The 12,091-nt window shown below is 36.4% G+C and overlaps 1 protein-coding gene across 1 annotated transcript; it reads left to right on the top strand.

Annotated features, from left to right (window-relative positions):
• Positions 1-7,118: 7,118 nt before the first annotated feature.
• Positions 7,119-8,050, top strand: LOC127636246 (transcriptional and immune response regulator-like). The gene has a single exon (XM_052116694.1). The coding sequence runs from the start codon at positions 7,219-7,221 to the stop codon at positions 7,519-7,521; it is 303 nt and encodes a 100-aa protein (XP_051972654.1). The 5' UTR covers positions 7,119-7,218; the 3' UTR covers positions 7,522-8,050.
• Positions 8,051-12,091: the final 4,041 nt, after the last annotated feature.

Raw genomic sequence — 12,091 nt, 5'->3', positions numbered from 1 at the left:
ATCATGAGTGCAATGGCTGATTATAACTTTATAAACAGTTATGTTTTGCACTATTACACACACACTATTATGTTATGATATCTAAACACTTTTACTGTAATGCATCATTTAAAGAACTATACATTTTAACACTAGTATTACACACCCACCTACATTTACACACTTATTCCAATGTGATTAGCTTCCATGGTAGCTCACCTCATAGAGTGTTGGACTTTGGACTTGGAAGAGCATGGTTAGAGACAAGTCATGCACTCAAGCTGACAAGTGAGAAGATAGTGTCATAGAAGCAACACGAGACGAAGTGGTTGCTTCAGAAAATGTGCGTTTCATTTCTCATTTTGTTTTTAGAACACTACCGTAGGTGTTGGTTTAGGGTGAGGATCCCTATTTTGTGTCTACCTCTCAGTTGAGTTTAGATTAGTCTTTAGGTTAGGGAAGTACAGTTTACTCATTAAAACCTCCATCTAATATTCTCTTTAAAAACCTTGTCTAAGTAAGACACCATTCACACACTTTTAACTCAGATCAGTGGTGGGGACACATGGAGTCTTGCTGTCAATTGACTTTCAATATGAAATCAATTGAAATTGAAAGTTTTTTAAGGTTTCACGTTTAATGAAAAGAGAAATGTAAATACTGAAGAGAGAGAGAGAGAGATAGGGAATAAGATTGCAAGCAACAGAAAGAGAGATAAGTAGAAAAGGCTTTGAGTGAGCAAAAGGGTGGTGCTGAAGCTGGTTCAGGCTGGATTTGTGTGTAACTGCCGGTTGTCTGTGTGGGAAGAGCAAGTATGACTCACAAACTTTGCATGCTCAGGCCCATACCCGAACAATGAGTGTGTGTACGATTGTGCGTGTAAGTCTGAGGAAGCACAAGCTGTCAGTCTTGATAGTGTGCCAGTAGTTACTCCAGTATGTTCTGTACCTTGGTTGACCAATTTTACACCCTCAGTGGTAGTGAGTTATGCAAACTCTGAGAAAAGGGGATTATTCTGTTATTATAATTATATTTTCTTTTCTTTTTTTTTTGTCTAAATAGGATAAAATAATAATAAAAACCTTACAGATTATTCCATTAAACAAACCGTTTTCCATTAGAAACATTTTAAGCATTCTCCAACAGATACAGTATTCATCTCACTTGTTTTGTCAGATAATCAAAAAATAGTTCTTCACATGGTAATGTCTAAACAAAATGGTTTTATCCAGGCCAAAATTATAATTTAATATTACTAAATCAGTAGTGTAACTACAGGCAGTGCAGGGGGTACAGTCGTATCTGGGAAAACAAAACGTTGGAAAAAGGAAGAGGGACCTCGATGAGTGTTATGCACTCAGGGCCGTAGGATCCTAGTATGACACTGGACTGAATCAACCTCACTACATTACTCCAACAAAAGTCCTTAGTAGAGGTCACGTCAGGTAGGAATAGTTAATAATCATTTTTAAAATTAACAAGTGCACAGTTTTGCATTTTTCCAGGTGCATATTTCACTTAAAATATCTTGTTAATAGGGATCAGTTTGTCAGCTTTAGACTTTAGACAAACACAAAGTGGAATGTGATTTATATTTCAGCCAAGATTTAGAAGTACCAGCTTACTAGCGGGCATAGTCTGTTTTATGTTCAGTGCGTGTTTGATTTGTTATTTTGAGAAGGTTGCCCCTCTGTGCTGATCTAACTATGGTATTGCCACTTATAAATATTCAAGTCAAGACATGACTAGAAGAAGCTGAGTATGTAAAGAATATAATTATAAGAAGCCAGCTCTCTGTCTTTTATTTAAGATCCCATGAAATACCATGCCTAAAATGCTTTTGATTGCATAATGGGGTCCTGGAATCAGGCCATCATAAAAGATGATTAACCTCACATCTTCCTGTAAAGGGCTTCCAGTGGGTGCCACAACATGTGGTATTTGTGAGTCAGTCAAGGGACTTAACGAATGCATAGCTATTAGCTTTAGCTGCATTAGTTGTGGGATTGGATTACTGCTCTGTAATTCCGGGTAGCCTATTTGTGTAAGTGGTTGAGGTGGTAAGTTCTATTAGAATATAATAGTATAGTCTGACCTGAAATCTGTCTTTTTATAAAAACCATGACAAAATTCTGAATAAAAAAAATGGTCAATATTTAAATATTCAAGTAACTTAAAAGAATAGTTTACCCCAAAATGAAAATGATCTCATCATTTGCGCAACCATATGCCATCCCAGATATTTATGATTTTCTTTCATCTGCTGAACTCAAATTAAGATTTTTTGAATAATTTCTCAGTTCTTTTGGCCCATACAATGCTTGTGAATGGGTGCCAAAATTTTGAACCTAAAAGTAATCTACAAGACTCTAGTGGTTAAATCAATGTCTTCAGAAGCAGTATGATAGGTGTGTGAGTGAGAAACAGATCACTTTCACTTTTTTTCTTCTCCTGTTTTTGCTGATTCACATTCTTCATGCATACAGCCCCCTACTGGGCAGGGAGAAAACTTTCTAGCAAAACATTTATTAAATATTGATCTGTTTCTCACCCTCACCTACCATATTACTTCTGAAGATATGGATTCAAACACGAGTCATATGGATTACTTTTATGATGCTTTTATGTGCTTTTTGGAGCGTACAATTTTGGCACCCATTCACTTGCATTGTATGGACCTACAGAGTTGAAATGTTCCTCAAAAATTTATAATTTGTATTCTGTACAAGAAAGAAAGACATACACATCTGGGATGGCATGAGTGTGTTATCCCAGTCAAGGTTGATGGAAGTGCTTGACAAATGAAAACCACTTAACTGTATATTTAAGTGCTGTATCATTACACATTTATGCAAACTAAGCTAATATTTAAACAAACAAACAAACAAAAAACATTAAAGCAAGTCCAACAATTAAAAAGGAGTCTCCTAGTGCAGGCATTCCCCTGCTGTGTGGACAGATTTGATTGCAGTGGCCTGACGTCATCCTACAACTGCTGTTACAGCCACAGTGCCAATGCTTCCGAGAATAGTGTCAAAGGTTTCTTCACAATGTGTTTACTGCTGAGTTTGCATGCACTATATTTATATATATATATTTATTGTGGTTTTATGGGGGTTGGGTAAGGATTTCTGGCTCCCAGCTTGCTTTAATCCATAGTATACTATATGCTATTTGTCTACAAAAATCTGAATTAATAAATACATATAAAAAAGTAAATATTACTACATTAATTGCACATAATATTAGGGTTTACTTTATATTGTTTATACAGTAAATTTTGATCTAAGATAACTTGGTTAAATGTACAACATTACATGTTTTTTGTGTCCATAAACAATGGAACAAGTATGCAAGTATTTTTTGCACTGATTTAATGCAAGCACTCATTAAAATTCTGTACATTATTATTGTTTATTGTGTTTGCAGTATATTTTCAACAAAATAGATAATTCTCTTTCTTCCACTTATTTTGCCAAAGCAAACAAATTTGCTAAATTAATTGATCAGACCACCAAGTTTGGTTAGAAATGTTATGGCATACGAAATTTAGGTCACTTTATTTGCAAGAAGTGCCTCAGTTGAGTCTTGTGATTCATAAAAATGGATTTGCTTTTACATGAACTGTAACATTGTTCCAGGCTGCAATACAACTTTTTATCAATAATTTATGTCAGAGTTTAAATTTAAATGATGTTTGAAAATGTATGTATCTACTGCAGCACATGAAGTCATCTGCATGCTCCAGAGACAAAGTGTTGTCATGTGCGACAAGCTGAGGACTCTGGCCCATGTTGCTGAATTAAATAAACCATGCAGGAAGGGAAGAAAACAAAGAACAACATTCTTTAGTCCATACAGCATACTGAGGTAACTGCTATTTTTTTAAACATCTTCCCAGCTGCTTCCTTTGATTTTTTGTGACAAAAATCAGGAAAGGTAATTCAGTAATTCTGAATTGCCTTACATACAGTGAACATTGTGTCACTGTTTGCATGACATCATTCTCTTCAGAAATGAAAGCAGAAAGGTTGGGAGAAAAAAGGTAATTTTCCCCCAGTCGATACATCAAAATGGAATCAAACTGAACAATTTAAAGAACAACAAATCTAAAATTGTAAAGTATAGACTTTATACATGTAAAAAATACACTAGGCAATAAATCTGTGCAATTTAGCCATGCGGAAATCCTGAACTCCTTTCAGAGGTTTTATTGTGTTTGATTGCAGATCATACAACGCCAATGCAAACAGCACAGTAAATTAAATCTTTGTGTGTAAAAATACATCCTTATAGCTCAGAATATTTGCTTCTCCTCCCCAATGAAGTTTTATGGCCTTGAATATTGACAGTGTTTCCAAAATCAGACTGGCAGTGTAATGACAGATTGATGGATGCTGATCTGTGTGGAGAGGATTTATTTTAGTGCACATTTACTGACTAATGAAATGAGGAACAGCGCAGAGAGTGTGTAGATGTTATAGTCTGAACAAGGTGCATGTACAAACTTTTACCTCTTTGGAAAACTAATCACTACAGTTACTGTATTGTGTTTGCACACAAATCAATGCCTACAGTAATTCCAAGGAATACAGCAATATAAACATGCAAACTCATGTCTGTGTCAGTAAAGGCTCTTGGAGTCAAGTACAGGAAAACATTGAAATCCTTTTTTTCTGTTTTACAACAGCTACAGGATCCAGGCGTGTGCAGAGGAGAGAGCTCCTTCAGGCAGACCATCTTACGTGACCTTTGACCCAAGTTAAATTTAACGTCCCCTTTGTTATGATTAATTAAGTACACTCTGCTTGTGTCCATGAGTGCAGGGCCAGGCTTTCAATCCAATGCTTCCTTTCCCTGCCAAATGGTCATAGTATGCTCTGTGTACAAAACTCTGCGGAACTTTCTGCTTATATTTATGACATGTTCCTGGCGCCTCGTTCCACACATTTACCAACCCCCCCTTGACTCCAGTCATAACTGTTATGCCAGCCTGAGCAAGACAGGTATCCTGTTCCGAGACAAAATGCAGACAGACTCACAATGGATGCCAAGTGAGGAGAATTCCACAATATTGTTGCAACAATGGCACATTTTTGGGGTCTCTAGAGGCCAAATAAAATGTCACTACAGTTCTTGGTACACTAGAAATTCCTTTGTGTTATTTGCTTTTCACCACCATGAATGTAACGCAATGAAGATTCAAAGGGAATGCCTCTCAACCAAACAAAAACAGATGTAAAACAGAGCACAATGATGAATGTGTGTGCTTTAGATGTGAGTGCTGTGTTTTGTTTATATGCAGTTCCTCACAGCATGCTAAAATAAGTGTCTAGCTGTGTTGTCTTTAAAGATTTGCCAATTACCTCAGCAATTACACTGGAATAAACAACTCATTCTGTGACAGCTAAGAAAAGCTGAAAGGTACATTTATAGCACATTCTTACTGGAATTCTTTTCTATTTTTAAAGTTCCCAAATATATCTCATAATCATCAAGTAAACAAGTAGGTTTGAAAGGTGGATTTTTTTATTAATTTTTTCTCCCCAATTTGGCATGCCCAATTCCCAATGCGCTCTAGGTCCTTGCGGTGGCGTAGTGACTCGCCTCAATCTGGGTGGTGGAGAATGAATCTCAGTTGCCTCTGCGTCTGAGACCGTCAATCTGCACATCTTATCACGTGGCTGGTTGACGCGTTGGAGCAGAGACCTAGCGCTTCCCGCTATTCCCATCTGACTGCAGTCACTCAACATACCCTGGTTTCGAACTTGCGATGCCAAGTGTGGTAATCTTTAGTTGCTGAGCGAAGGGTGGATTTCTAATGAAAAGGAAATTACATTTTCAATATAAACCAAAGAACACACCTACTGTATACATCTACCTAAGTATCAATATATCTTCATCATCAGCTTTGATGAACAGCTCTAATTAGTTCCTTTATCATATCATATAATGGATATCTGTCATTCTCCAAAAATTTTGACATTCCGACTTACAAAATGCAGTTCAGTTCAGTTTCCACCCATAAAAGCTGAGGGTAAACATTTTTTTTTTTTTTTTACATTATTTTATAATCTTTATAATCATAAAGGACAACTTGACAGTTGTTGTTGTTTATTTAATTATTTTATTTTGTTTCATGACATGAAGCAAGGGTTGAAACACCAGCGACGAAAACACCACAGACAAATTATCCTAAAAGGTGAACTTTCAAAATTTTGTCAGTATAGCACTACATATATATATGACACACAGATCAGACTAAATAAATCATACCATTGTTTTTTCCAATAAAAATCTTTTACATGAACATTGAACAGTGTAACTAATGGCATATCTAAATTAACCATGTAAAAATAGTTCAAATGTAAATGTATTATTTTTCCAACGTGGTGAGAAAATCAATGTATGCACATTTTCAATATTGATAACACCAATGGCAATATTAAATGCAATTTACAAGCATTCTGTGTAAAACTTGACATCTACCCAAAGAATTCTCAAACGATGAACAAAACCGAGAGCTCTCCTGCACAATGCAGGTTCTCATGTCTCTAACAAGAGAGAGACTTGAAAAGCAGGTGGTGCAAAACTCTGGCTCCCAAAGGGAAGATTTATAAAAATATAAAGTCAAACCATTTCATATTATTTAATAAAAGGTCTGATTATAGAACGGTGCCTTTTCAATTGGGTTACGTGACTATTTGAAATCTTTTTCATGACTGAAATATCAAGGGACATGTTTGTCACCATATTTTGATAATGACCCACATAAGCACAAACAGCCTTTATGTTAATGTAGTGTAAGGCTAAAATCATTTGATAGGTCTACTGCTACGATTTGCGAGTTTTCCCCCTAAAGTTAAAATGAAACCTACGCCATTATTTCTCAAGTGCTACTCTATAAGATGTGACTAGCGCACATGTGTCATCATCAACCCCCTCAAGTTGTGTCAGCACTCTCAACCATAATTACTGACATTTCCACCGAGACTAATGGCATGTTTGCCAAATAGTTCTGGATAAACGGGGAGGCGCTCTTTTACGGAGGCAGCCCTGCCGGCGGCAGTAATGATGTCATCTAGGCCTACGTAAGCGGGCGCTCTCTGCCCTATAAAGAGAGCAAGCCTTCACTCGGAACTCCTCATTCCTCTTACAGCCATCAAAGCTGCTAATATCCCGACTTAGCTCGGTCGAGTTGGCGACTCCAACGCTCCTAACAGACAAAGAAGCCGCAAGATGTCGACCGATGCGTACTCCGATTCTCGCCGTGTCTGTCCGTCGATCCGCGGCAACAGGTTTGACACGGCGCACCGCAAACGGGCTGTGGCGAACATCTTCGAGAACGTCAACCAGGACGCGCTCATGAGGCTCTTCCAGAAAACGGGAGACATGAAAGCCGAGGAGAGAGTGAGGAGCATCTTCTCCTTCGCGCAAGATCCCGAAGAGACGGCCAAAGCTTTGATGGCCCTCAAGCAGAGGAAGAAGGATAAGTTCCTGCAGATTGTGGGAATGGTTCGGCACTTTCTAAAAATGCGCTGAATCTTCACGTGACGACCCGCGGTCTGTAGGGTCGTTGATTCAGACTGCCAGTGACAAACCTGGCGACGAAAGAGGTGTCAAGAATGGACAAGAAGGACCAACGGAGATGAAAGGAAACCTCGTACAACTTTGATACGAGACATGAAGGACTGGACGCACCGTGTGTGGTGCGGAGGATGTGCGAGGGGCATGAAGACGTCCAATGTGAAGGAATGACGTTGCTCACAAGCTGACCCCTCACTAATGCATCACATATGGAGACTTGTATCGTGAACAATATGCATTTTAAAAATGGACTTTACCCTGAACTGCTGCACCTTATAGGTGTCTTATTGGTGCGCAAGGACTCTGATGGTAGACCAGTGCAAACCAAGTTATCTTGCCTGAAAATATGCCTATAAACATTATGCCTTGTCTCTATTAGTTGTGATATTGTGATACCAACACTTAATGGTCACTAATTTATTTGTCACAATGTTATAACACTCTTGATGCATTTTCCACATTATTATTTTTCATTATTTGTACAATAAATTATTAATGAAAAAAAAAGTGACTTGTTCTCTTGCCTTTTTATTTTGTTTTATAAAGAAATTGTAAATTAGAAAAATTATTGACATGATATATATATATATATATATATATATATATATATATATATATATATATATATATATAGTTTACAATACAGATGATCTCAGAGCTATGGGTCTTACAAACTTAGTACAGTCAAAATACGTTTTTAAATTGTATGCATTTATGTGTATAATAAATGTCCACCAAATTGAATTGAGTAGTCTTTAACAAAAGTCAATTTTATAAATGTAATTTCATTAAGGATTAATCAATTGAGTTTGATGAAAATTTCTTGTTCAATGGAAATGCACGCATCTTAAAAATAGACTGATTAAAAAAAAAAAAAAATTGTGTAAAGAAAATTTGACAACAGTGGTCAGTTTGACAACATTAGTAATGCTTTGGTGTAGAATCAAAAATTAGGACAGTTATCAAGCTCACAGTAAAGCCATGCAAGGTAATGTACAATAATAATAATATTAATATTAAATAATATTATTATTTAATAATAAAATCTAATTATAATTATTATTATTTTGCTGTGAGACAATGATTACAATGAGTATTGTAAACTATATATATATATATATATATAGTTTACAATACAGATGATCTCAGAGCTATGGGTCTTACAAACTTAATACAGTAAAAATACGTTTTTAAATTGTATGCATTTATGTGTATAATAAATGTCCACCAAATTGAATTGAGTAGTCTTTAACAAAAGTCAATTTTATAAATGTAATTTCATTAAGGATTAATAAATTGAGTTTGATGAAAATTTCTTGTTCAGTGGAAATGCATGCATCTTAAAAATAGACTGATTAAAAAAAAAAATTGTGTAAAGAAAATTTGACAACAGTGGTCAGTTTGACAACATTAGTAATGCTTTGGTGTAGAATCAAAAATTAGGACAGTTGTCAAGCTCACAGTAAAGCCATGCAAGGTAAGGTACAATAATAATAATATTAATATTAAATAATATTATTATTTAATAATAAAATCTAATTATAATAATTATTATTTTGCTGTGAGACAATGATTACAATGAGAGCTGTACAAAACAGGGGCATTAGATTTGTTTATATCACTCTTACTATTTGTAAAACAACGCTTTTTACAGGGGTTACCCCTATCACTCACCATGAGGTCAGGTTGACTTTCAGTCAGCCTTGTCTCTTTGCAATGCAGCTTACCTGACCGGCGTGAACCAGTTTCTGCCAGTTCCCTGGCTGTTTGTGTAAGGTGTATTACATTACCATATAGATAAGAGCTAGTTTAAGAAGTATTATCAGCATTACCAGGCCTCTACTTAGGGGCTCATCTCTTTAGATCTTCCTCTTTCTTTATTTGTGAATCCAGCCACAGAACAGCACATCTTATGTTTTTCAATTGTCATTAATTTGAGATAGTGATAAGTGTTTTTTACATTCATGCAGGTGTTTTGTCAGACTTTTGGCATGGTTAAGGATTAATGCAGGAAGGGGCAAGATCAGTGGATGGCGGTTAATCTTAATTCCTTTACCACTCTCTGTACTGGCTCAAACCAGTTATAATGGGTTGGGAATGCGTCATCTGGCAACTGACTACCTGGCTGCCATTTGTGGTCTAGATGACAGAGGCCAACCCTTACCTGGTTGTCGCATCTTTATAGCCTCCAGGACTGAATTTCACTTGTAAACATTCACGTGGCATTTGTGAATGTTTATTTGGTGGAGCTCAACACACACACACTTATACATGCACGCACGCACGCACGCACACTCACACACATATGTTGGTGCATCTATCATTATGAGGACTCTCCATAGACATAATGATTTTTATACTGTATAAACTAGGCTATAGATTCTACCCCTAACACTACCCCTAAAACTAACCCTCACAAAAAACTTTCTGCATTTTTACATTTTCAATAATACATTGTATAGTATGTTTTTTTAAGCGATTAAAATTATGGGGACACTAGAAATGTCCTCATATACCACATTTATCGCACAATACCATTGAAATTACCAGTTTGTAACCTAAAAAAAAGTCCTCATAAACCATTTAAACCTGCCCCCCACCCCCCAACACACACACTTAAATCTGATGTCTACTGACCGTTTGAAGTGTGAGTTATTATTAAAACCTTTTGAAGTAGAGCGGCTGTGAAAGTTTAAACATAGTGACATGCAACATAATTGTTAAAAGACAGACACTGCAATGTGCTTAGTGTTCATTTAATTTGTGGCTCACTTGCAGCATCCAACATTCGAGTGAAACAAAAGTCTTTTTTTCAAAATGTCTGTCAGCATTAATTTCTATTTTTTTTCTTTCTTTTTAAGGTAATATGGTTGTTTAGGTCTTCAATAACTTAAATATTTAAAACAATTGTCCTGCCTGTCTTGTGTGATATTGACTTTGGATTGTCTCACCCACCCATTTCCTGTCTTTCACTGTGATCAGGATGCAAAACTTTGAAGTGAACAGACTGTGTGGCAACAATATATGTATTTATGAGTGTGTGTGTGTGTATCAGTTACTATAGAGACAGCAAGAGCAGTGTAGAACTGACAGCAAAGCTGCTTTTATCAATTTACATGCCCACTCCAGTATAGACCGGTTCAGAGGTTAACAAGCGATAGAGGAACCAAGACTGCTTGCTATTGTATCAGGAGTAGGAATTGAAAAGGAAAATGTTTATATAAGTGAACAGTGCATGACACAAAAAAACTATTGTTTTCCACTCCTAAATGGATTTACTGCACATAATTACATTAGAGGTTTATTTCCATATTGTACCTTCAGACTGTGAAAAGTATATCTGTGTGTGCCATTCTAATTGATTTTTCACCTGAAATGCTTTTGGCTATATTTTGCTCTTAAAGGGTTAGTTCACCCAAAAATGAATATCTTCTCATCATTTACACCCTCATGCCATCCCAGGTGTGTATGACTTTCTTTCTTCAGCAGAACACATTTGAAGAAAAATAGAACAATATCTCAGCTCAGTAGGTCCTTAAAAACCTAATGGTGATTAGACCTTTGAAGTTCCAAAAATGAAAAGATGTCATAAAACGTCAGCATAAATGTCATTCATATGACTTCAGTGGTTAAAATTATTCTTCTAAAGCAATACAATCACATTTGGTGCACTTTTTTAACTGTAAATCTTTGCTTGCTGTAAGCAGCATGCGCATTCACTAGAGGGCAGCGTTCATGTGGTCTCTCCTGTGACCATGTAATCTGAAGTTTTTCAGAGACATCCAGGATAAGCACACAAATGCACCATTGTGAAAAACATACAGATACAAATACAGATCTAAATCAAAACCAACTAGGCTTCTATACAGCATTCCTCCTACTCAGTTATAAACCGTGCTGTTTTTCCGAATGTGTCGCACATGTACCAGTTCTTACGTGAACATGCCAACACGATTACATCACATGCTCATTCCACTGGTGAACAGAAGTGATGATTTATAGTTAAAAAGTATTTATGCTTTGACCTTTTTCACAACAAAAGTGTTCAGATCACTTTAGAAGACATTAATTTAACCACTGGAGTTGTATGGATGATGTTTATGCTGACTGTCTGTTCTTTTTGAAGCTTCAAAGGTCTGCTCACCATCCACTTGAATTTAAAGGACCAACTGAGCTGAGATATTTTTCTTCAAATGTGTTCTGATGACGAAAGAAAGACATACATAATTGGGATGGCATAGGGTGTGTAAATGACGAGGGAATTTTCATTTTTGGGTGAACTATCCCTTTAAGCAACATGAAATATTCAAATGATTGCCCTAAAGAGTTATTTAGAGTTATGTCTGCCAGAGAAGTGTGTTTTCAACAAAAGCAGAACCAGACAGCTCTTCAGTGTGGTGAGACAGACTGTTTTAAGTCAGCTTAGTAAACATTTTTCACCAGCTGACTAATACATGGAGTCCTCACACACATTCTGCTTTTGATAGGTCAGTTCAAAGTCTGCCCAGCAGGGGTTGATATGCAG

This window comes from Xyrauchen texanus, chromosome 4 (genome assembly GCF_025860055.1).
Source record: "Xyrauchen texanus isolate HMW12.3.18 chromosome 4, RBS_HiC_50CHRs, whole genome shotgun sequence".
In the NCBI taxonomy this organism is placed as follows: Eukaryota; Metazoa; Chordata; class Actinopteri; order Cypriniformes; family Catostomidae; genus Xyrauchen; species Xyrauchen texanus.
This window is presented reverse-complemented; position numbering and strand designations above follow the sequence as displayed.